General features: G+C 40.0%; 1 protein-coding gene across 5 annotated transcripts in view; it reads left to right on the top strand.

The window, feature by feature from the left end:
* Positions 1–25,865, top strand: part of EXD2 (exonuclease 3'-5' domain containing 2) — a 96,477-nt gene extending 70,612 nt beyond the window's left edge. For 4 of the 5 annotated variants that reach the window (XM_082384391.1, XM_082384393.1, XM_082384390.1 and 1 more), the window contains 7 exons: positions 2,768–3,024; positions 7,144–7,270; positions 14,951–15,282; positions 16,291–16,397; positions 16,648–16,783; positions 17,894–18,250; positions 22,332–25,865. In XM_082384391.1, coding sequence (XP_082240517.1) covers positions 2,768–3,024; positions 7,144–7,270; positions 14,951–15,282; positions 16,291–16,397; positions 16,648–16,783; positions 17,894–18,250; positions 22,332–22,548 — 1,533 coding nt within the window. In that variant the 3' untranslated portion in view covers positions 22,549–25,865. The remainder of the gene's footprint in view (positions 1–2,767; positions 3,025–7,143; positions 7,271–14,950; positions 15,283–16,290; positions 16,398–16,647; positions 16,784–17,893; positions 18,251–22,331) is intronic. The other variant, XM_082384394.1, reaches the window with a different exon arrangement.
* The last annotated feature ends 260 nt before the right edge of the window (positions 25,866–26,125 follow it).

Below are 26,125 nucleotides of genomic sequence, written 5' to 3'. Positions count from 1 at the left end.
GCAGTAGCCTCCTGACTGGCCTCCCTACTTGGACTCATATACCTATGATCCCTTCTCCATAGAGTAAGCAAAGTGATCTTTTAAAAATGCTAATCTGATCATCTCAGTCCCCTGCTTGAAAAGCCTCCATTGCTTCTTATAAAACCAAGATGTCTTAATTGCTTAGGTGTTCTTAAGGACTCACATGCTCTTGCCTCTCTCAGCATCTCTGATTTTGTCTCCTTTTCTCTTCCTCTTACTACTTTCCAGCCTTATTGAGCCTTCATTCTGTCACTTGAACAGGACAAGCTCATTCCTGTCTCAAAGCCATGGTCTAATTTAACTGACACATAAACTCCACAGATAGGGATGTTTATTAGTTAACCTTGTTCCAGCCCAGAATATGGTCTCAGATTATTTTTTGCTCCCTGCTGCCATTGTGGGGTCATTTAAAGAATCACGGACTTTTCCATAATGTTTTATTTGCTCTGGATTTGTAAGATCCCTGAAGCTAAAATGGATGATCACTGGCCTTCAGGAAGGAGGATCCCTAAACCAGTCCTCTGTGAGTGAATCACTGAAATACAGAAAAAAGTGTTAGAAATTTTGTCTACAATGATTGATGGCATCATTCATTTAAAATTTTTACTTTCGTGGGTATTTCATAATGTCTTAACACGTTAGTATAGTACTACATTTATATGATTTATAAATGCATATGTACATATATTGTGTATGTCCCAAACATTTCTTATGAGTCAACTCATCAAAAAACAAACAAAAAACCCAGTGACCCCTGGATTACATAATGCTAACGAAATTAAAATGTGTTTTTTTTTTTTTCCTATTAAATACAATGTCGGTAAGCCAAGGGTTTCATTATTTTCCATGGGTGGTAAGTGATGTCAAGGCAAAAAGATGTTGGCAACAGGGGGAAATATAAGAAATTAAGACTAGATATCTTATTCTTGGGACTTCCCTGGTGGTCCAGTGGGTAAGACTCTACGCTCCCAATGCAGGGAGCCCGGGTTCAATCCCTGGTGGGAGAACTAGATCCCACATGCATGCCACAACTAAGAGTCTGCATGCCACAACTAAGAGCCTGCATGCCACAACTAAGAAGTCTGCATGCCGCAACTAAAGATCCCGCATGCTGCAACGAAGATCCCATGTGCTGCAACTAAGACCTGACACAGCCCCCCCCCAAAAAAAAGACTAGATATCTTATTCTTTAAGCCAAATTGAGTCTGCTAGAAGCAATATTCTTCCAATCATACATTCAGTGTAAATTGGGTACCTATTGGAATCATAAACATTTGGATTCCTAGTGGAAAAACCTTAATTATAATACAGTGGATCTTAAGCACAATCCAGAAACAGTATTAAAAGGACAACTTATCTATCTAGCTAGCTATTTATTTAATGTATTTTAGACAACGGAACTTGACTGAAAAGATTTTCAAAGATCTGGCCTTAGGAATTAGCAGTGAGTATTATGTCAAATTAGCAGTGCTAAATATTAGAAGTAGAGATTTTCTGCTTTTTCTTGGAGAGAGCCAGTATTATAGAGGGAGGGAATTACGCTTTAATAAAAAAAAAAGTGATTTGGCCACATCCAGATGAATTGTTATAGAATAGGAACCAGTAGTCAAGTTTCTTCTGGGTCTTGTTGACCTTCCAAGAAATAGACACTTTGGAAATCAAACTGGCATGTTTCCATTTGAGGATATGATAAAGCAATGCCTGAGAAGGGGAATCCTAAAGCTTTTGTGAGTTAAACCGTGGTTTTACTTAGCACTGAAGTAGAAGTCGAGGAGGAAGTCCCTCCTAATTTTGTGTTTAACAGCAACTCTTCGTGATCTTGATCTTGACTGTTTCTTCTCTATTCTACAGATTGGGAAATTTGGGTTCCACTTCTGACTTTGCCATTATCTCTGCATGTTTAGTCAAACTGTTTAATCTGTAGCCCTTAAATTTCCTCTCCTGGAAAATGAGAAGGATTGGAATTTATTGGATGCTTAACCTGGATTCTGTGGGTAGCTTTAGGGAACCTTTAATTAATGTGAATTTTGTATGTAAATTTTTCTGGGAATAATTTCCTTAGCTTTAAGCACTTTCTCCAATTTATCTATTACATCAAAAAGATAAGAACTAGATCAGTTAAAATATAAAGTTATTTTCATTTCTTAAGATATCAGAATCCTAGCTTATGCTCAATATACATTTTTTTTATGAACAGCATTTGTGACCATAAAATGCTGAGAAAGCACTCTGTGCTACTACGATTTATTATATTGGCAGATACCACTTATTGATAGTACTGTATTTCCTACCTCTTTTTAAAAATCGGATCTTGAGGCAGTGATGACAAGTAAGTGAGTCAAGTTACTAACATGTATGTTAAAGAGTCTAGAAAATGAAAAGAGTACATCATCATTTGGCAGTCTGCTCCTTAGCCTTTTATTTCCTTAGCTTTTTAAAACCAGTGTGTCTCACATGACTCTGCCAATGTGTGTCCCAGCGCTGCTCTGTGTCAGCTGGTCACTATTTATGGCCTGCTCATTTCAGGCTCATGTTTGGGCCCCCAGTAACCTCTGTTTAGGCCCTGCTTCTTAGAATCCATTGCATTTGTTAGCAAAGGCTCATCCTTAGGTTTGAGGCAAACTCTGGTCAGTTGTTCCCTCTGGGAAGTTAAGACTGTACCTCTTAGACATTTTTGCCAGACTTTCATGTTGCACTTGGCCCTATGCTGGGGTGTGAACTGTGGCCCTGTTTTCCTCTGTTACAGGTGAATTCGGAAGGCAAAGCCAGTCCTCTGTCACTCCTTCAGATGGCCTCTCCAAGTGGCTTCTGTGTCTTGGTTCGCTTGCCCAAGCTGATCTGTGGAGGAAGGACACTACCAAAAACGTTACTGGACATTTTGGCAGATGGCACAATTTTAAAAGTTGGAGTAGGATGTTCAGAAGATGCCAGCAAGCTTCTGCAAGATTATGGCCTCGTCGTTAAGGGGTGCCTGGACCTCAGATACCTAGCCATGAGGCAGAGGTATGGTTTATATGAATACTGGAACTCCTGTAGCTGTGGGGCAAATATTTTAGCAAGAGTTGTAGATTACTGAGACTCAGTAATGAAGCCTCTAAAATTCTTTAGAAGCTTAGAGGCTTCTGAGATGCATATTGAATTTGTGAGGAAATATTCCAACTTCTGGGAAAACTTTAGTTACCTAGAATTGGTCTTTTTAGATGAAACATTAATAAGGTGTCTCTATAAGCTACAGGTTGTAAACTGATGGACTCCTTGGGCAAATTAGAGTTGCAGATTTTTTGTTTTTGTTTTTGTCCTGCATGATATTTTGGGGAGATTTTAGTTTAAATTCAGAAGATTTAATGTAAAAGTCTGTATTTCTGGCTTCTCTTGAAAAATTAGGTGATTTGACTACACTAGGTCAGTAGTTCTAGATGGCAGCAGTTGGCTGGAAGCATCAGCCTCTTCAGATGAGCATGCTTTGTTCAATTTGCCAGAATCCCCACCCCTCCCAACTGTCACACCAGCTCATCCTGATCAACATGTGAATGTGCAGACCCTGCTTTAGACCCAGAATGGTGGTAGACCTAATGCTTTACTGAGAGGAAGAGATTTTCCTTTCCTTTGGAATTCTATTCCTATGGAAATTCTACCTTTTTTAAGGAAGCGGCAGTTACCTTCTCATGTATATATGCAGGTCCTCATTTTAATAGTGTGGACTGAAACAGCCTCTCTCCCTGCCTTTCTCCCTGCCACTGATATTGAAGGGTTGGAGGATTTGATAAACTAAGAGAAGGCCTGATTAAAATCTATGCTTATATATTTTAATAAAATCTATGCTTATTTTAATTTTTTAGTAGTAAATGAAATTTTAGTTTAGTTTAGTAGTTTGGCTTGTGTAAATGAAACTCTTATAAAAAAAAAAAGAAACTCTTATAAATGAAGTATCCATTTTTTTTCCAAGTAATACATGAAAATATTTACTGCAAAATTTTTTTAGCTCTGTAAAAGTATTTGGAGTGTAGCAGCAAAAGCCGCCTTTCGTCAGGCCCTCCTTCCTTCGGTGCCGCCTCCCCAGAGCTGCCTGCTGTTACTCTGCTATGAGAGGCCATGTGTATCGTGGCCAGGAGTTGACTCCAGAGCAGGCTGTGTGGGTGGGAGTCCCAGTCTTCCTCTTACCAGCTACGTGACCTTTGGCAAGTTACTAAGCCTCACTGTTCCTCAGTTCCCTCAACTGAAAAGTAGAAATAATAATGTTCCAATCTCATAGGATTGGTGTGAGGATTAAACGAGTTAAACTACGTAAAGAACTTAGAAATGGTGTTTGACATATAGAGAGTGCTATGTAAATTTCAACTATTACTGTCCATCATCATCATCATCACTACCACCTATAGGACCACCATGATCTGATTGGTTTGTCCTTCCAGATCTCTTTCTATCCAATTACAGTCCTCTCTATCAGTATATAGAAATTAGAAGTGCCCTTACTTATCTGGCTAAATGCAGAATGGCCAAGTGTCAAAATACAAAATTTGGCCAAAGCTGAATATGACCATGAACTTCTCTAGAAATAAGAATGAAGCATTTATCAGGCTTCTTCATTTTTAATGAAATCTTATTAAAATTTTAAACATTCTTATTTTATTATTGAATACTTTAGAAGTAAAATTAAAATTTTTTGACATATAGTAGAAGAAATTTGACATTATAGTGCAAGAATTATACTCAGCTTTTAGCTATAGGCTGCTCCTGGTGTTTGCTGTAAGTAGTTACTTTCATTTGACTTTGGAGAGGAGCACAGATTTTCTTGGTAATGCTGTCCTCTTTTCTTCATACTCTCTATATTTTTGTTATATGTTAGCAGAAGATAATTTATTATTGAGATTGTTGTATATGATTTTGGAACTTTTCCTAGTGAAACTTTGAAGTAGCAAAGGTGGCATCTTGTTTTTAATCCATCCTCGAAAAATGTGAAACCTTCCCAATGAGGACGTTTAAAAAAAGACTAATGACCTAAATGGAATTAAGTAACGAAAAACTAAGTGCTGTCTTTCAATGAGGGTAATGATTTCAAGGATTATGGAATACCCAGGCTTGATAAATTGTACAGCTGTTAGAAAGAATGTAATAAGTACGTTTGTGCTTACTGTCAGGGAAGGAGGTCCCTGATACATTAAGTGATAGAGCAAGTTGCAGAATAAAAAACAAAACAAATACCAAGAAACTATATCTGCTCCTCCATCTAACCATCTGTTTTTTTGTTTGTCTGTAAAAAAGGTCTGGAGGGGCGACAATATACTCATAAGGGTCATTCTTCCTGAGGAGTGGAAGTGGGGGGTGGAGGGCTTTCATTTTTCACCCATTACTCTTCTCTGTTGTCTGAATTTTTAACAATAAACATTCATTGCTATTATAATTACTAATATAAAGGAAAGCATAAAAAGATTTTAAAAATTTAAAATAAAAGGGAAGAAGTTTGTCTCCCCCAAATTCTTAATTTCCATTAATTGAACCACGACCTTACGTATTTTACCTAAGTGTGTCTAGACCTTTTTTTTTTAACTTTTTAGTCAGTGCTGCCTTTTGGGGGTGATGAAATCCATCAAGTTACTGCTTGTTTTTGTAAAGAAGGACTTCCTTTTCTTCATCATTATAATGATTTCATTTTCCACAGTACCTGAGGGAATTGTGCATGTTGTAACAGTAACACTGATGTGAAACTCCACCTCCAAGCTTCCTCCTCTAAAACCTCTCGTCTCTCACTTGGTAACCAGCAAGTCAGCTCCACTTTTGTAGACTGGTGTGTTCTTAATTTTACATTAGCCCTTGTTTGGACTCTCCAATCCTTGGGTAAATTAATTTTTTTCACCACTCTGCAGCTATTTGAATCAGAAAGTGTTTGAAGAGCAGAAAATTATTTGATTTTATTGTACCTTCGTGCCCTCAATGAAAGTAGCCTTATCATATTTTTCAAATTTGAAAAGTAATACACAAACACTAGCCAATTCAAATATAAAAAATGTAGGACTTCCCTGGTGGTGCAGTGGTTAAGAACCCGCCTACCAATGCAGGGGACACGGGTTCAAGCCCTGGTCTGAGAAGATCCCACATGCCGCAGAGCAACTAAGCCCATGTGCCACAACTACTGAGCCTGCGCTCTAGAGCCCATGAGCCACAACTACTGAGCCCGTGTGCCACAACTACTGAGCCTGCGTGCCACAACTACTGAGCCCGCATGCCTAGAGCCCGTGCTCCACAACAAGAGAAACCACCGCAATGAGAAGCCCACGCACCGCAACGAAGAGTAGCCCCCACTCGCTGCAACTAGAGAAAGCCTGCGCGCAGCAACGAAGACCCAACGCAGCCCAAAAAAAAAAAAAAAAAAAAAAATATATATATATATATATATATAAGATGTAAAGATTTATGATCACCCCAAACCCCACACCCAAAGATAACATCACTACCATTTGATTAATATCTTTCTAGTTAACTCTTTATGCTTCCTCTCTCTCACATACCTAGAATCACATACACACATTTATTGTGTAGTGTATATATATATTAATATAAAGAGTTCATAATATGTTTTCTTTCATAATCTCTTGTTATAAAACTAATACATCATGGACATCTTTTCACATCAATATAGATCTACATCCTTATTTTTAATAGCTATGTGGAATTTAATTACATGGATATTTAACCAGTCTTCTATTGAGGATGTTAGGTTGTTTCCAATTCTTAGCTACTATAAATAGTGCTGTAATGAAGATAGTTTTATGTACATTTGTCTTAGGATAAATTACTAGAAGTGGAATTATTGAATCACAGAATTTTCATGTTCAAAACTTTGATACCTATTTACTGACAAACTTTTTCATAAAGGTTATACAAATGTTCAGTGCACAAATTTTAGATTAGATGGTGATTCTTCATGTTCCACCAATACCAGATATAGTTATTTTAAAAAAATCTTTGTAATCTGATAGATTTTTAAATTGTATATACTTTTTATTTGGTTTGATGTAGTGAGATTATGTGTCATTTGTTTATTGGCCATTTGTATACCTTTTTTGATTTGCCGTTTCTTGTCCTTTCCCATTTTTGACACATGATTTTATTTATTTCTTGTAGAAACAATTTGCTCTCTAATGGGCTTAGCCTGAAATCACTCGCTGAGACTGTTTTGAACTTTCCCCTTGACAAGTCCCTTCTGCTTCGTTGCAGCAACTGGGATGCTGAGAATCTTACTGAAGATCAGGTACTTCTTATCAGAGTAGTTGAAGAGTGGAAGAGTCATTGCTTGTGAAATATAATTATTTTAAAAATTCTAATCCTCAAAGATGATATGTGTTGGGCAGAAATGCCTTAAAATAGCCTCATTGATGATACCCAAGAAAAATGCTCTATAATAATGTAGATGCCACTTAAATAAAAGGGTAAGAGTCCCTATTCTATTTTTTTGGAGCATTTACTATATGCCAGGCATTTCAGAAAATGTAATTTTTTTTGTCATGAATACAAATGCATAATTTCAAAAACCAAAGTGTTATAAGACTTATTATAAGAAACAGCCAGTAGTTCCCTGCCTTCCTCCCCCATTCCTAATTACTCTTCCTTCTTTTCAGAGGCAACTGATTTCATTTCTTTCTGGTAATTACCATTATATTTTAAAATTACATGCATATATTACTCTTTCTTATTCTACATATTATCTTTTGACTTCTTGCTGTGGAAGACATGATTTAGTATAGTACTCTTGCAATTCCTGTATCCCCAGACAGATACTTATTCCCTTCCCCATGCTCCCAATAGAGGTAAATCATCATTTTTATCAGGTTAATATCCACTTATATTGATATTATTTATAGCTGCTCCACTTAGTAAACTGACTAAAGTAAATGTTTTTTCCTTCTACAACTTTTTGTTTTCCCAGGAGTAGTAATTTATATTTTTGTTTGCTTAGTTTTCTATATACCTGTTAACTATTTCAACCCCGGACTCTTTAACAGAACTATGTAGAGATCTCCTTTCTGCTGCTTCAGACACAGTCAGGTAACTTACTCCTTTCATTTTCCCTTGGAGCTAGCCCTGCTAGAGCTCTGTCATCCTGCTTCTTTCAGGACTGGTTGCGTCCCAGCCCTGCTGCCCAACTCTCATCCTGAAATTCGCGTTTACCATCAGCCCGGGAATTCCCTTCACCTCTTCTATAGTAGAGCCTCTGTTTTAAAAATATCGTGTCTTCTTACTTTCTTATCTTGGTGGAGTACATTCAAAATAGCTTCTTGAGAAAAGGAGCATGGGGAGTTAATTTATGACACCATGCACGTCTGAAAAGATGTTAGTTTCCCTCTCTATTAACTGATAGTTTGGCTGAGGGATAGCATTTTAGGGTGGAAATCATTTTCCTTCAGAACTTTGAAGGTAACGCTCCTTGTAGCTTCCAGTGTTGATGTTGAGTATGTGACTTGTTTTTGTTTCTGGAAAATCTTCTCTTTATTCTTAGTTTTTAAAATTCATGATGATAGTTTGGGCCATTTTTCATTATAGTTTTAGAATTCAGGGGACCCTTTCGGTCTGGAAGCTCATGTCTTTCAGTTCAGGGAATTATTCTCATACTATTTCTTGGAAAATTTCCCTCTTTTTTGTTTCTAGAACTCATATTATTTGTATATTGGATCCCTTGAATTGATCCTCTCATTTTCTTAGTAAAATATTTTCTCTTTGATTTTCCATCTCTATATTTTTTATTTTACCTTCTGGGAAATGTCCTCAAGTTTATCTTTCAGTATTCCAATCAACTTTTAATTATTCCTATCATATTAAGTTATAAGAGCTCCTGGTCTTCTCTCAATATTCGCTTTTAAAATAACTTTGCATTTTTGTTTAATGGATATCATATCTTCTGTTATCTTAGAGTATTGAAGATTTCTGAAGTTTTCTTCTCCTTCCTGTATTGCCTCTTTTTCCTCTGAATTTCTAATTTAATGTTTGATTTGGTCTTTGTCTTCCACGTTAAAGATTTTTCTAAAATGTTTAGATCCTTGGCTATCCATTTTTGTTTACAAAGGAGATATTAAAGCTCCAGTTGAATCTGTCATGTAATGAATGAGTAAATAAAATATGGTATAGCCATACAATGGAATATTATTCAGCAATAAAAAGCTACAACATGGATGAGTCTTGAGAACATTATGCTAAGTGAAAGAAGCTAGTCACAAAAGATCACATATTGTATGATTCCGTTTATATGAAATATTCAGAACAGGCAAATCTACAGAGACAAAAAATAAATTAGTGGGTGCTTAGGACTGGAAGAAGTGGGGGATGACTGGTAAAGGATATAAGTTTTCTTACTGGGCTGCTGAAAATGTTCTAAAATTGACTGTGATGAAGGTTGCATAATTCTGTAAATAATTCTAAAAATTCTAAATAAAATTCTAAAATTTCTGAATCCTGCAACATCTGTAAAAGACATCTTTGGGACTGTTGGAGACATTAGGATACAACTGTGTATTATTGTATTTTGTCAATGTTAAAGTTCTTGAATGTGATAATGGTGTTGTGATTATGTAGGAGAGTGTCCTTGTTCTTAGAAGATACACACTAAAGTATTTAGGGATGAAGTAAATATCATAATAGCTGCAACTTAATTTTGAAAAGTGTTCAGCCCAAAAAAAAAAAAAAAGTATTTGTGTGGTGTATGTATTGTATTATAAAGAGATAAAGCAAATGTTGACAATTGTGAATGTCAATTGTCATTCTTTTAACTTTTCCTTAGGTTTGAAAACTTTCAAATAAAACATTGGGAAGAAAAAGTTAATTGCTACCAAATTTGAAACCAAATTTGTGATCCATATTATTGTGAGAATTCAGAATTTCCAAAGACTCTTATTCATTCTTCATAAAAAATTTTATTGTTTTTCCAATTATAAACATAATGCTTAATGAGATTTTGTAAAATACAGAAAATAATATTTAAATTTGACATTTTAAAAAAATGGAATGAGAGCACAGAGCATATGGCCAGGTATTTTTGACTAGCGAGTTTTATTATCAGTAACTATTAATATAAATTAAAGTCAAATATCAGTAACTGTAAGTCTTCTCTCTCAGGCCACTCAGTTTCTCCAGACATGAATCTCCTACTCTTCTGCCCAAGAGGTATCAGCCCCACAGCCTATATTCTGGTAGCTGAGTGGGAGAGAAGGTGCTGGTAGTCTCATCATTTAATATGTAGATTTTCCCATAATCCCCCTTTTTCCTTTTGACACTTTGTCCCCAACCTCTGCCATGCCTGGTATTACTAGGTCCAGATCCTCTGTGATTTAGCCACTGTATGACTTAAACTTGTCAAAACCCGAACTCTGTACACCGAGTAAAACAATGCTGAAATATGAGTTTATTTCAACAGATTTGACCTGCAAGCTGGGAAACTCAAGGCCATGGGAGCAATGAGTTTCAAGTTGCTCACAGACCAAAGGGTTTTCATTGGGTAAATGTGGAAGATTTTTGGCTTTTTCAGCTGATTGTTTGCCTAGTGGTCTTCTTCCCTATTTGGATCAGGATAGCTGAGACAGGGGAATAAGGAAGTCCAAAGATGGCATGAACAGACTCAGTGTTTGGAGATTGACTGACATCCTCTGCTGATTTCTGAGGAGAGCTGTAAATTCCTGCCAGTTATGTTAAATAAAGTTTCATTTTCTTTAATGTGCCTGCATTGGCCACCTCCATTTTGTCTCTGACATAAGTGACTCCATTTTAGTTTTGGTTCTACAAACTTCTACTCTTTTGGGTCAGGGAAGGAGTAATTGCCTGTCCCTATGCTGTAAGAGAGGAGATCTGGGGTTGTCAGTGTTATTTACAGAGACTGTCACCTGATCCTCCTGTTTTCACCCCTGCTTGTATCATTGCTTTTATAGATACCTGGTGCCTCGCATTCTTTATACTTTGCCATTCTTTGTGGCTCAGATTAATTTGATTTTTGGATTTTTTGCTTACCACCCCCTACAGGCCTAGGTTTCAACCTTCTCTTGTTTGCTTAGTTCGTTACCATTTGTTTGTTCATCCTTCTAAAACATTGTGTTATTGGTTTTTTTTTTGGACCGCACTGCATGGCATGCGGCAATCCTAGTTCCCGACCAGGGGGACCCACGCCCCCTGCAGTGGAAGCGCAGTCTTAACCACCAGACCGCCAGGGAAGTCCCCCAAAACATTGTTAATGGAAAGAGTTAGCAATAGTTAGTATCTTAGGATCATTATTATCCTGTGGGAGAGTTCTGGGACCAGGGGGAACCCACGCCCCCTGCAGTGGAAGCACAGTCTTAACCACCAGACCGCCAGGGAAGTCCCCCAAAACATTGTTAATGGAAAGAGTTAGCAATAGTTAGTATCTTAGGATCATTATTATCCTGTGAGAGAGTTCTGGGACCAGGGGGAACCCACGCCCCCTGCAGTGGAAGCGCAGTCTTAACCACCAGACCACCAGGGAAGTCCCCCAAAACATTGTTAATGGAAAGAGTTAGCAATAGTTAGTATCTTAGGATCATTATTATCCTGTGAGAGAGTTCTGGGACCAGGGGGAACCCACACCCCCTGCAGTGGAAGCGCAGTCTTAACCACCAGACCGCCAGGGAAGTCCCCCAAAACATTGTTAATGGAAAGAGTTAGCAATAGTTAGTATCTTAGGATCATTATTATCCTGTGAGAGAGTTCTGGGACCAGGGGGAACCCACGCCCCCTGCAGTGGAAGCGCAGTCTTAACCACCAGACCGCCAGGGAAGTCCCCCAAAACGTTGTTAATGGAATGAGTTAGCAATAGTTAGTATCTTAGGATCATTATTATCCTGTGAGAGAGTTCTGGGACCAGGGGGAACCCACGCCCCCTGCAGTGGAAGCGCAGTCTTAACCACCAGACCGCCAGGGAAGTCCCCCAAAACATTGTTAATGGAAAGAGTTAGCAATAGTTAGTATCTTAGGATCATTATTATCCTGTGAGAGAGTTCTGGGACCAGGGGGAACCCACGCCCCCTGCAGTGGAAGCGCAGTCTTAACCACCAGACCGCCAGGGAAGTCCCCCAAAACATTGTTAATGGAAAGAGTTAGCAATAGTTAGTATCTTAGGATCATTATTATCCTGTGAGAGAGTTCTGGGAATCAAGGTATCTGATTTTGTTTTCTAAAGCTATTTCAGATTTGCTGCGACCCTGAGTAAGTTACTTCTTTGTGCCTTGGTTGGTTCATTCCTTCCTTTCTTTTAATAGTTTTATCGAAATATAATTTACATACAATAAAATGCACCCATTTAAAGTATACAAGTCAGGGACTTCCCTGGCGGTCCAGTGGTTAGGACTCCGCCCTTCCACTGCTGGGGGCCCGGGTTTGATCCCTGGTTGGGGAACTAAGATCCTGCAAGCCGTGCAATGCGGCCAAAAAAAAAAAAAAAAATTATACAAGTCAATGGATTTTAGTATATTTACAGAGTTGTGTAACCATCACCACAATCTAGTTTTAGAACATTTTCATCACCCCAAAAGAAACCCCATACCCATTAGCAGTCACTTCCCATCTCACCTCCCCAACACCCCAGCCTTAGGCAACCGCTAATCTACTTTCTGTCTCTATAAATTTGCCTGTTCTGGACATTTCATATAAATGGAATCATTTATGTATGTGGTTTTTTGGATTGGCTTCTTCACTTACCATGGTTTTGTGGTTCATCCATTTTGTAGCATCTATCGGTACTTCATTTCTTTCTTATTGCTAAATAATGCTTCATTGTATGGATAGACCACATTTTGTTTATTCGTTTATCAATTGGTAGAGATTTGGGTTGCTTTCATTTTTTTAGCTGTTATGAATAAGCCACTATGAATATCTGTGTATAAGCTTTTATGTGGACATACATTTTCAGTTCTCTTGGGTAAATACCTAGAATGGAATTGCTGAGTCATATGGTAACTTTATGTTTAACTCTTTGAGGAACTGCCCAACTATTTTCCAAAGTAACCGTACCATTTTATAGTCCCAGAGGCAATGTATGAAGGTTCCAATTTTCCATAACCTTACCAACACTTATTATTATTCATCTTTTTGATTAGAGCAATCCTAGTAGGTGTGAAGTGGTATTTCATTGTGGTTTTGATTTATATTTCCCTAGTGACCAATGATGCTGAGCATCTTTCATGTGCTTATTGGCTATTGGTATATCTTCTTTGGAGAAATGTCTGTTCAGATCCTTTGCTCACATTTTAATTGTGTTGTTCGTCTTTAAATTGTTGAGTTTTAAGAGACGTGTGTGTGTGTATTCTTTATATATTCTGGATACTAATCCCTTATCAGATATATAATTTATAAATATTTTCTCCCATTTTCTGCAGATTGTCTTTTCACTTACTTGATGGGATCATTTAAAGCACGAAAGCTTTTAATTTTGATGAGGTCCAGTTATCTATTTTTTCTTCTATTTCTCATGCTTTTGGTGTCATATCTAAGAAATCATTGCCTAACCCAAGGTCATGAACATTTACTCCTCTGTTTTCTTTTTTTTTTTAAATAAATTTATTTATTTATTTATTTTTGGCTGTGTTGGGTCTTTGTTGCTGTGCGTGGGCTTTTTCTAGTTGTGGCGAGCGGGGGCTACTCTTCATTGTGGTGTGCAGGCTTCTCATTGCGGTGGCTTCTCTTGTGCGGAGCACCAACTCTAGGCGTGCGGGCTTCAGTAGTTGTGGCTTGCAGTCTCTAGACCGCAGGCTCAGTACGGTTAGTTGCTTAGTTGCTCCGCGGCATGTGGTATCTTCCCAGACCAGGGCTCGAACCTGTGTCCCCTGCATTGGCAGGCAGATTCTTAACCACTGTGCCACCAGGGAAGTCCCTGCTATATTTTCTTCTAAGAGTCTTATGTTTTGGCTCTTACACTTAGGTTCATAATCCATTTTGAGTTAATTTTTGTGTGTGGTGTGAAGTAGGAGTCCAACTTTATCTTTTTGCATGTGGACATCCAGTTGTTCCAGCACCATTTGTTGAAAAGTGCATTGGATTCCTTATCATTTGGAAATAATTTGTTAAAAAGCGTTCTGAACTCTTCACGTTCAAGCACCCTCTTTTCCCGTGGGAGACAACTTGCTGACAGAGATGTAGATGGTTGGGTCTAGGTGGAAAATTTTACCCAAACCTTATTTTTCTATTATTCTATTCTTTTTTTCTATTATTCTAAAAGCACAAAAAAAATCCATACTAATAGTGTTATTTACAAGGCTTGATTATTAAAGGTGAATTAAAGGAATTTTAAAGTCCTCACATGCTTTGTTGGGAAGAGCTATTAATTATAGTTTTGACTACTTTTATTTATGACCAGCTTGCCTGTGCCTAGTTGCTTGGGAGAATGACTTACTATTAATAAATACATAAATTCCAGAAGTGGGGCCTTGTGACTTGATTTGAGGTCCATGTTTGAAACTGTTTTACGCATTGTATTAATACGTACAGCAGTTTGTTTCTGATCAATAGTCACACAGGCCTCTTAATGAATCTTGGTTTCAGTTTTGTAGATGATGACAGTTTCCAAAGTGAAGTTGTCAGACCTGTGGTAACTACCCTACCTCAAACTTGAGAAAAATCTGTCTAGCAGGTTTGGTAGCAGATAGAAAGAAACTTCACTGATTTATATAGATTAGGAATTTTGAGCACGTAGAGTAGGTCATTATTTTAGCTATGTTAGTTAAAAACATAGAGAACATGAGGATTCCTTATACTGTTTGATTTGTTTTTGTATCATTTGAATTTTTTTGTAATTAAAAGGTTTTAAGGAGTACATGGTGCCTGGGTTACTGTATATCTTGAATTGGAACCTAAAAGTTGTCTCTGTCTTTGCGATTGATTTTGAAGTTGCTCTCTCTGGTTTGCCTTCCGGATTCCACTGATCTCTGACTTTTCTCTTCAGGTAATTTATGCTGCCAGGGATGCCCAGATTTCAGTGGCTCTCTTTCTCCATCTTCTTGGATACCCTTTCTCTAGGAATTCAACTCTAGAAGAAAATGATGACTTCATTGGCTGGAGAAAAGTCTTGGAGAAATGTCAGGATGTGGTAGATATCCCATTCCGAAGCAAAGGAATTAGCAGATTGGGAGAGGAGGTTAATGGGGAAGCAACAGAATCTCAGCAGAAGCCAAGAAATAAGAAGTCAAAGACCAATGGAATGATGCCAGGCAACCACCAAGGGAGAGACCCCAGAAAACATAAAAGAAAGCCCCTTGGAGTGGGCTATTCTGCCAGGTAACTGAATTGTTCCATGTCTAGTAGAATCCAAGGCCCAGCCTCCAGCAAAAGGCATGATGCCTTACCTTGGATCTGGGGAGAAGGCTAGTGCGGTAGGGTGGCAGAGGCTCTCCAAGGATTAATTCTATTTTTCCTTTCCTTCAAGGACATTTGGAGCTATCCTTTGATTTATTTGTATATTTTTTCCTTTTGCCCTTCTTCTACTTTTTTATTTGTGGGCAGTTGGAGTGAAAAGGAGGAGAGCTTAACCTAGCTTTGTCACTGACCTTGATGTGACCTTAGACCTGTACTTTTCCAATTATAAGTGAGCGCGTAATTATTATTCCTTGCTTGCTTCAGGATAGCTGTGAAGGTAACATGAAGTGCCTCACGCTTTTCAGGAGAAATGCATCATCTGATTTCTTGTTCATTTGGTATTTGATTATTTAGAATGGCATCCAGTCCTAAGCCGATGGTATTCTCTAGCCAATGGGAATTTTCCTGTACAGCTTATGCCTCTATTGCAGAAAGGTGACTACTAAGTACTTTGGAGTGGAAGTTTGGTCCCTATAGTAAAGTGCCTTCAGGAATTGTGTGATTAAATTGAAGCAACTATTGCATATGAGCCAGAAATAAATCCACGTGGCACCCATTACTTTAGCTTGAAGTTCTTTAATTTTAATTTACTTTGTTAATCCAATGATTACTCTACAGGGAAGTTTTCCTGGTGTTCTGTTCCTGCTTGCTTTCATGATAGAACTATGTAAACACTATCCAACTCACTCCCTAATGTTCCAATCTATAAATATAAAAACTAATAGTATAAACTGATTCATTTTAATTTCTCTTTCCTAGCCCATTGCAGATGGAGGAATAAACATGATTTCTTGCCGTGTTTTTTTTTTCCAAAAACGTAATGTTTGACCCTAGGGTTGAATAGTTCGGGTCACTCAATCTAGGAAGGCAACTGGTACCTTGATCAATAGTTAGCTCCCAGTTTTAGATTTCTCTCTCCGTTCCCCACAGAAAATCACCCCTCTATGATAACTGCTTTCTCCACGCACCTGATGGACAGCCCCTCTGCACTTGTGATCGAAGAAAAGCTCAGTGGTACCTGGACAAAGGCATTGGAGGTTTGAGATTCCACTGTCATATTAGATCTATAATGCGGTGCATGCGGGCACTGACCGGAGTGGGCATGAGATAAGGCAGAGGGATGGGATGGATAGAAGGCAGAGAGACCTAGAGACACGTGGCATGGGGCTGTTCAGAACCCAGAAATAGTGATCTCTGCCAGGATACAGCAGAGAACAACTGAGGTGGTGCTTCCTCCTTGGGGGAGAGGTGGGCAGGCATACACTAACACTGCTTCTTTCCTCTAAGAGCTGGTGAGTGAAGAGCCTTTTGTGGTCAAGCTACAGTTTGAACCTGCGGGGAGACCTGAATCCCCGGGAGACTACTACTTGATGGTTAAAGAAAACCTGTGTGTAGTGTGTGGCAAGAAAGACTCATACATTCGGTGAGTGTGGGCTGGGCTGCCCTGTTGTCTGCCTCTGATGGAAATTGCCCTTCAAGCCACACGCAGAGCCCTTGGCGGGCTTGACTGAGTCTGCCGACTTTGGCTGGGAGACTTGTCCCCAGGGGGCATCCCAGTGTCCTCAAGAGCTTCAGCACTCCGCCTGGCCTTGCTGTAGTGGCTCCTGCCCTTCCTGAGCCAGTTCTTAGTTTCCGGAACGAAACACTCTTCTCGATAACAGTTTGCCCTGAAGAGAGTCATTCCCTTTGCTCATGAAGGAACGGAGACCTTCCTTCCTTAGGAAGCTGCCTTTCTCTCTGTGTCCTTATGATCCTCCCTTGAGTGGCTCACAAGCTTTGTGACCCTTGATATATGGGTATCCAGATGACCCGAAGGCACACTCCAGAATAGTCTCAGAAGATTATGCTGTGTCAGGGTCCCCAGGCAGTGAAGGTGAAGTTACCACTGGGCCTGGGTGCCCAGACCCCTGGCTTTCTCCCTGGCTTCTGTGTAGCAACTCGCTTGCCTCCTTTCTCCGCTTGCAAAGTGTGACAAATGGTTGTTGCTGCCAAGAGGTTCCCCTGAGAGCTTAGTTCTCCTTAGACAATAATGATGGACTTTGATGAACCAGGGAAACAATTTTAGAGTAAGGGATTCTTCAGGTGAAGGAAATGGGCTTTTACAGGTCACCAGGCTTCCAAAGTTTCAGGAGTAGCAGTTACCTGCTGTGTGCTTTGAGAGAGTTGTCTTCCAGATGTTGAAGGCCATTAGAATTTCTTTTCATTTCTCGGATACTTTTCCTTCTGGGAGCACAGCCTTCCCAAAGGTGGTTATTAGCCTCTCCCTGCCCCTGGCCTGCCAGAGGAGTCTGACCGCCGGTGGCCTGCACTCACTTCAAGGAGAGGGGAACCCAAGGCCCGTAGGTAGGTGGGCCAAGAGTGGAATAGGTGGTATGGCCTTTAATGTCACCTCTGCTGGGCTGTGGGACCCAAGCTCCTCAGTTGTGTTTAGGCCCAGATCAGAACCCTAGTAGCGTGCCTGCCTGCCTGCCGGCTCCGTGCATGTTCTGTGTCGTGTGCTAACGAGCACTGCCTTCTGCGTGGGCTTGTTTAGGAAGAACGTGATTCCGCATGAGTACCGGAAGCACTTTCCCATCGAGATGAAGGACCACAACTCCCACGATGTGCTGCTGCTCTGCACCTCCTGCCACGCCATCTCCAACTACTATGACAACCACTTGAAGCAGCAGCTGGCCAGGGAGTTCCAGGCCCCCACCGGCTCCGAGGAGGGCTTGCGCCTGCTGGAAGATCCTGAGCGCCGGCAGGTGCGTTCTGGGGCCAGGGCCCTGCTCAACGCAGAGGGCCTGCCCGCGCACCGCAAGGAGGAGCTGCTGCAGGCGCTCAGAGAGTTTTATCGCACAGACACGGTCACGGAGGAGATGCTTCAGGAGGCTGCCGGCCTGGAGACCAGGTACGATCCACAGTCCTGCTCAGAGGGGGCTGAGGACTAGTCCGGTGACTTAACCCCGACTACTCGGTGAGAATGCTTGCCGGGGAGGGAGCAGTGGTCGTCCAGCCGCAGTGTGCAGCCTCGTGCTTACCCCATTGAGTCTCTGTGGCTTAAGACGCCATGCGGGTGGGATAGAGCAATCTATTTGCTAATTTACTTTCCACAGGAGACTTGCCTTCTATCCTTGACCCTTCGAGGTCATATACTTATGTTCGGCCATTTTCGTGATTAGCAGGAGAGTTCAGAGGCACTGGAGTTGTACCTTATACCTTCTCTGCAGAAGTAAATCCTCAGGTCAGCTCATAAGAGGAAAATAAGAGTCAAAAAATATCCTTCAGTCTCTGGAGTTGCCCGTGAAGTACAATGTGTGTGGTTTTGCGTCTCTTCCCTTCTCTAGGTCTGTGGGAATTGAGACAAATGGATTCATGTTTCTTGTCTCACCTGTACTCTGGGGTGTTGGCCTACTGAATGGGATGTTGGCCAGAATTGCTGTTACTATTTAAATTACTTTTTACCTTTTTCCTTCCTTGCTTGCTTTCTCTCTCTTACCCCGTCAGTACATAGTTGAATTCATATCATTTAATTCAGTGTCCTTAAATGAGAAGCATGTTTTGGTCCTGAGAAATAAATGGGCACATGGCCCAGATGATAAAAACTCTGGGCTACCTGCTATAGTTTTGCTTCCCAACTTGCCACTTCTTTCAATCGTAACAGGGGTTGAAATAATTGAACCGATAAGGTCGCAAATCCTGGTAGCTATGCTGGTTGCCTTAGTGTTTTGTTATGAAAACAAAACAACCCTCCCCCACAAACTTAATTATAGCAAAAATATTTATTGAACAAATCTTTTATAGATATCCTAATCTATTCCACCAAGTTAATAAACTTTATATAAATTGCCTTAATTATTTCTTATAACAGCCCTATGAGGTAGGAGTTTCTTACTGGTAACTGCTAACATATCCTGTATCTTTAAAATCTTTTAAAATTTTAAAAAATTATTCTTAAATTTTATTCTTAAAACTATTTTCCAAGTTTTATATTAGATGCCCCGAGGTTGAAGTTAAGTAACTTGCCAAAGTCATATTACAAATTAATGAGACTGGCTCCTTTAACCAATTCCCAAATGTATTTCCTAGAACAGCTAAACTTGCCCTTTCAGTGACAGACCTTTCTAACAAATTCATCTTGCTGACTTGGATGGAAGGGTGCTGGGCTTGGATATCTAGGACCGAGAAGAACAGCTGTTTGGGGAAAGTTAGGCAAGTTAGTGGGATGCTTGTGAGCTAAATAAGAAAATGCCCCGCAAATACCCAGGGGGCACGAACACTGCTGGTTAGCGAGGATTGAGAGTGGGGTATGGATTGTATGGGAGAGGAATGGAGCCCCGGGCAGGGAGCTTCCTTTATTCATAGGAGCTGACAGTACTGTCTACAAGGTATCTTAGTTAGAAAGGAGACAGGGATTCATCTTCTCATTAAACAGCACTAGCTGTGCAACCGAGCAACCACGGTAGAATTTCATCGCAACAGAAGCACGTCCTGTGGATGTGGTTTGGCATTCTTTGTATAAGAAGGAAGACACCGAAGAAGTATTACCACCTTCATCTTACATTCAGGTGTTATACTGTGATGAAAACCTGGAACACGCGGGCTGCTTGAACAGCTAATATAGAGACTGAGTATGGTTCAGAATGAGTAACTTAAAGAAGTAACTGGGGAACCCTGGAGTAAATGAAAGACCAACATTCTTCACCCATCATCAGCCAGACAGCGGGGCCTCTCTAGTGGGGGCTGAGCATTATGCAGTAGCCTTCCCATAAGTATAGATCAGAATCTCCAAATGCCTTCTGCTGGATTGTGTGTTATATGTCCAAACTATTTTTAAAAAGGCAGATATGGGAAAGAGGATGTTTTTATTTTTTATTTATTTTTTAATTTTTATTTTATTTTTTAAAAATTTTTAAATATTATATTTCATTTAAAAAATTTATTGGAAAAAAGAAAACTGAAGAACTTGCTAAACTTAGAATAAAAGTTTCTTCTCAGCAGTATATATAAATTCTTAAAGATCCCAATAAAGTTAAACATTTTTCAAAACCTTTGGAAAGTGGGTCATTATATAAAAAGTGATAAATCACTCTCTAGAAAAGAAAATCCCGGTAAAGTAATTATGGTTGTGGCTATCATAAATCCACAGTGATTATACCTGAATTGAGAACGTCCGTCAGCCTTCTCTTTTCCTATGAATTACCTGAATAGTGTTTGTTTGACTTTGTTATTTCAAAAGGCACTGTTCTTTAAACTCCATCAACTCCTAAAAAATTATGTCAAAATTTCATTTGGGGATCATGATTTATTTTCATCCTGTTTTTTTTTAACCTCACTTTGTAATTGCCTTTCTTTTTTCTTGACAGGAAAAATAATCACTCATTTTGTATGACACTATCTACTTTCTTCTTAAAGACATTTTCATGTAGCCCTCAGACTTCATGTTCTAATTTGGAACGATTATTTCTATGCCAGCAGTAAAGGAGTCGTTCTGAGATTTATCTTTTCTTTCCAGGGATACATTAGTTCTACCTTAAAACTCATATCCTCTTCTTTCTCAGATTTCTTTTTGGATTTGTATCCTGAATTTATGCTTTTTAATTGTTTATAGTTTTTTTTTAAAGGTGCATGACCAAATAAACTTGCTGAGTCTTTTTGTGCTGGAAAGCACCTAATTTTGCCCACATGCTTGAATGCTAATGTGGTTTCCCTCATACCATTGTTACTCCATTGTTGTTAAACATTAGATTTTGCTCATGAGAAGTCTAGTGTTTGTTTAATACTTGCTCCTATTTTTTTAAAAGAAAGTTTAGAATCTTTCTCTGTGGAGTTCTGAAATGCTCACCAGTCAATACTTATATGTGAGTTGTTTATCTACCTCTCAGAAATTCTTCCAAGTTTTCATTTGCTAATAATCACTTCCTTTTCACTGTCAGTTCTGTTTCTTTTATTATTAATAGTAAGTAATGTGGTCAGTACCCCAATTTGAAATAGCATTTCATATTTGTTCTTTCATTTGGCACTAACTACTTTAGCAAACACAAATATTAGTAAGACCACGTTCATCCATAAGGAAATAAAACATGCAAACAAATAATCACAATATAAGGCTTTTAGGGCACATTTCATTAAATGTCTTGTACACTGATGTGTATAAAATCAATGACTGATTAAAAAAAAAAAAAAAGAATTGCAGTACAATACGAGGATGTTTTTAAAAGCATCAAAATAACCAACCCTTTAGGAGTCAAGCAACCTCTCCATAAACCCCTGTCGAAGCGTCTTGGCCCATAGCATTTGGAGCCACTGTGATACTGTCCTGAGCTTGTTTCCCTCAGACCCTTGTCCTTTTTTTTTTTTTTTTTTAAACATCTTTATTGGAGTATAATTGCTTTACAATGGTGTGTTAGTTTCTGCTTTATAACAAAGTGAATCAGTTATACATATACATATGTTCCCATATCTCTTCCCTCTTGCATCTCCCTCCCTCACACCCTCCCTATCCTACCCCTCTAGGTGGTCACAAAGCACCGAGCTGATCTCCCTGTGCTATGCGGCTGCTTCCCACTAGCTATCTATTTTACATTTGGTAGTGTATATATGTCTATGCCACTCTCTCACCCTGTCACATCTTACCCCTCCCCCTCCCCATATCCTCAAGTCCATTCTCTAGTAGGTCTGTGTCTTTATTCCTGTCTTGCCACTAGGTTCTTCATGACCTTTATTTTCCCTTAGATTCCATATATATGTGTTAGCATACTGTATTTGTTTTTCTCTTTCTGACTTACTTCACTCTGTATGACAGACTCTAACTCTCTATTAACAATAGCCAGGACATGGAAGCAACCTAAGTGTCCATCATCGGATGAATGGATAAAGAAGATGTGGCACATATATACAATGGAATATTACTCAGCCATAAAAAGAAATGAAATGGAGGTATTTGTAGTGAGGTGGATGGAGTTAGACCCTTGTCCTTTGTGTCTTGACAGGATCTCCAATGAAAACTACATTCCTCACGGGCTGAAGGTGGTTCAGCGCCACACCCAGGGCGGGCTGCGCTCCCTCATGCAGCTGGAGAGCCGCTGGCGGCAGCACTTCCTGGACTCCATGCAGCCCAAGCACCTGCCCCAGCAGTGGTCGGTGGACCACAACCACCAGAAGCTGCTCCGGAAGTACGGCGAGGACCTTCCCATCAAGCTGTCGTGACAGCTGCTTCCCTTCCACGTTGGGACAGCTGGGAAGCTGCAGCCAGGGGTGAAAAGTCACCTCTTCCTGTTTTAATGTCATTGTCGAAGGCTGGTGACACAACTCACAATACTAACCTGTACTGATCCCAGGACGCTTCTGGTGGAGCAAGGTGTTGTTTTCAGGGGGAGCTTATGGTCTTGAATTTTAGTAGGGCAGGGTGAGAGCTCTTTACTCCACCCTCTTATTTTATTTTTCTGGACAAATGGGAGCCTTGGCCTTCATTTTACTCTCCCTCTTCTGCTTTCCCTGTACAGGCGACAAATGAAGGGTCCTCCCTGAAGTGTCTTGTCAAGACACTCTGGTTTTTAATGCTTTTCCTCCCTGTCCAGCATGTTGGTTCATCTCAAACAGGAGCTGTCAAGTATTTCAAGCCCATCAGGTTAGGAGGGGAAAAAACGTTCTTCTAGAGGTTGTAGAGGAGAAAAGGGGTCGGATTCATATTCCCAGTTCAACTTCATAATTGGAAATTCTTTGGCTTAATGCTCTGCGGTAATTCACCTGGTTGGGATCCAGCCCATCTGGGTTGCTTCGGTTTATTTCACATGCTTGAAATGCTCCCGTTTACACATTCAGGACCAAAGCAGCAACTTCCTGCCATATGTTTTCACCCTAACGCTGGAGCGAATTCTTTTCTGGAAAGAGGCCTCCAGCCTGGGTGGGGCACAGAGAAGCACAAGAACCATCTCCCAAGAGAACTTGGATAACTTGCTCAGCTTTCCCTTTCAGCTGTTTCTTGCAAGCCTCCTGCCCAGAACGGCAAGGTTTTTAGCTTAATCCCTTTCTGAGAGGAAGGTTATCTTTTCTCAGAATCAGTATCTGGTCCCTTCAGTGTTCCATCAGGTTTGCAATACTGACCTCTTTTAAGCTCTTAATTCTTTCCCAGAGTCATTTGGTTAGGTTGAGAGGATTTCTCCATCTCCCTTCATGCCTGGGACGCCAAGACTAATTAATACATTTCGATGTTCAAAACGGTGGTGTTTCATCTTTCCAAACGTGAGGGCACCACTTGGAGCACGGAATCAACTTCTTAGTGGTTAGTATTTTTACAAAGTATTAGGAAAACTTTCTTACCTTACAAGATCTTAACAAGCTTAAAAAAGAGCTTTATGGGGCTTCCCTGGTGGCGCAGTGGTTAAGAATCTGCCTGCCAATGCAGGGGACACAGGTTTGAGCCCTGGTCCGGGAAGATCCCACATGCCGCGGAGCAACTAAGCCTGTGCGCCACAACTACTGAGCCTGCGCTCTAGAGCCCACGAGCTGCAACTACTGAGCCCGCGTGCCACAACTACTGAAGTCCGTGCGCCTAGAGCCCATGCTCGGCAACAAGAGAAGCCACAGCGATGAGAAGCCCGTGCACCACAACAAAGAGTAGCCCCCGCTCGCCGCAGCTAGAGAAAGCCCGTGCGCAGCAACGAAGACCCAACGCAGCCAAAAATAAATTAATTAAATAAATTTATTTAAAAAAAAAAAAAAAAAGAGCTTTATGGCCAGAATTCAACAAGAGCTCTGTTGTTTCGGAATTGTGCCCGAGTTGGTGATGGTTGCTCTAACACTGATAAATAAAACAGCTTCTAAGCACAAAGTTCATTGATTGTAAATGTAAAACCTTTTTCTTCATAATTTTATAGAATCGGCAAATACTCTTGGGGAACGAGATCTTTATGCTATAGGTCCCTGCCGTGTGGCAGCCCATGATATGTGTGCAGGTGTCGTCGTGTGCCTCCGCCAACAGCTTTGGCCTGTCGACAGCAGCCCACAACACGTGCACACCCTGCAGTTTGTTCCTCTGCCCTTTCATCCCCACTCATCCTCGAATAGGTGTTTCTGGGATCTAAACTAGAAAGTCTTGAAGACAAATAGTACCAGCTGCTTTGGGGACCGTTTGTTCAACACACTAGGTTATTATGGGGCAGGTTCCTCAGGGGCTGTTACTGCCCACAGCCCGGGGCAGAGAACCGTGGAGACGGATAAGTGGTTGTCGTAGTCAGGCTTGCCACAAGGGGGCGTGGTAGATCTTGCTTTATATTCATTTTTGAGAAGTAAGGGGCTTTGATAACATGGTTTCTAAACATAACTCATGACTTATGTTTCAGATTGTGTCTCACTTTGAGTCATTTTGACAGCTTTACAAGAAAAATGTCTTCCTCTGAAACAAGAGAGTAGGGCTCTTCCTTTCTCTTTCCCTGTGATCCTCATACTGAGAGGTGAGAACCACGTTAAGAGGTCGTTTAAGGCGCTGTGGTTGCTGCGGAAGGGGGAATGGTTTCTCCAGTAGAGCTCCCTGCAAACCTTAGTAATGTAGAGCCAGCAGCCATGGTAGAGGAAACATCTAGACTGTGGCACCCTCGATTTCTCATCCTTTTCAGAACAGTGACTGTGTAGGTTTGAATCTTTTTGTTTTCTGAGTCAGCCTTGGACGCCTTTCTCTAAGACTGACAATCGCTATCTCTAGTGAGTTATTTTAGGGCGGGCATATTTTAACATAAAATTTTTTTCTGATACAAAAGTAACGTGTATGCTTGTTAGAGACGAATCTAAAGAAAGAATGAAAATCCATCTTCCCTCCATGTAGCACAGAGCTAATCTCTGCTGGTATGTTTATGAATTTCCTTTCAGTATTGAAAAACGCATATAACATGTAAGGTGTTTAAACAAACTGGAGAGTCATATATACAGCTTGGTATACAATTTGCTTCCCTCATTTAACATCGTATCACAAGTAATTTCTTGTGTCTTTAAATCTTGGAAAGTAGATTTGCAGTAACTCTACCTTACCTTATTATCCATTCCCACACTGTTAAATTTTGGTTGTTTCAGATCCTTTGTTAATATCAATGATGTTGTGATGAACTTTTTTGTGTATAAATCTTTGACTGTATCTTTGCTAACTTCTTTAGGTTAGAACTCTAGAAATTGGGTTGCGAGGAGGGGGACTCACATTGCTGGAGTGAGTACAAATTGATATCACCTTTTAGGAATTTCTGTGACGGGAATGCTTCCCTTTGACCCTTTTACTCACGTCCCAGTGCATTTGCTGAGCTTCGTCCCCTGTGAGTAGAGGTGAGTGGACAGTGTCACAGCAAAGGCCTCTCTGAATGTGCCTGACCGTTATGATTGCAGGCTAAGAGTCTTTTCTCTGCTTCCCTTCTGTCTGTCTCCCATCCTTTATTGCCTCATTCCCCCTTGCAGCAGTGTTTTTTGGAAATACTGTTTGTTTTAAAATAAAAATGTAAAAAAATTTAATTAAAAATAAAAAAATTTATTTTAAAATAAAAGCTATAGACTTTTTTTTTCCTGATTGACAAGCAATTAGTGATTTGCCATCCTTAAGTGAACAAGGCACAATATTCAGGGATTTGTTGCCTCTTAAGAGTGCAGCCATAAGTTCCTTATTCTTATCCATGTCACGGACAGAGATCAGATGACAAAATGTGTCCTGTTGAAATAAAGCCATTTTAATCCCTCATTTTAGACTCTTAGGGACCCAGCAAGCAGAAACAGCTTTTGTTCAGCTTTGTATTCTAATGTTTGGGGG

Source organism: Balaenoptera borealis, assembly GCF_965194805.1.
Source record: "Balaenoptera borealis genome assembly, chromosome: 3".
NCBI classification, from domain to species: Eukaryota; Metazoa; Chordata; class Mammalia; order Artiodactyla; family Balaenopteridae; genus Balaenoptera; species Balaenoptera borealis.
The sequence above is the reverse complement of the archived record's forward strand: the minus strand, read 5'-3'. Positions and strand labels throughout refer to the sequence as shown.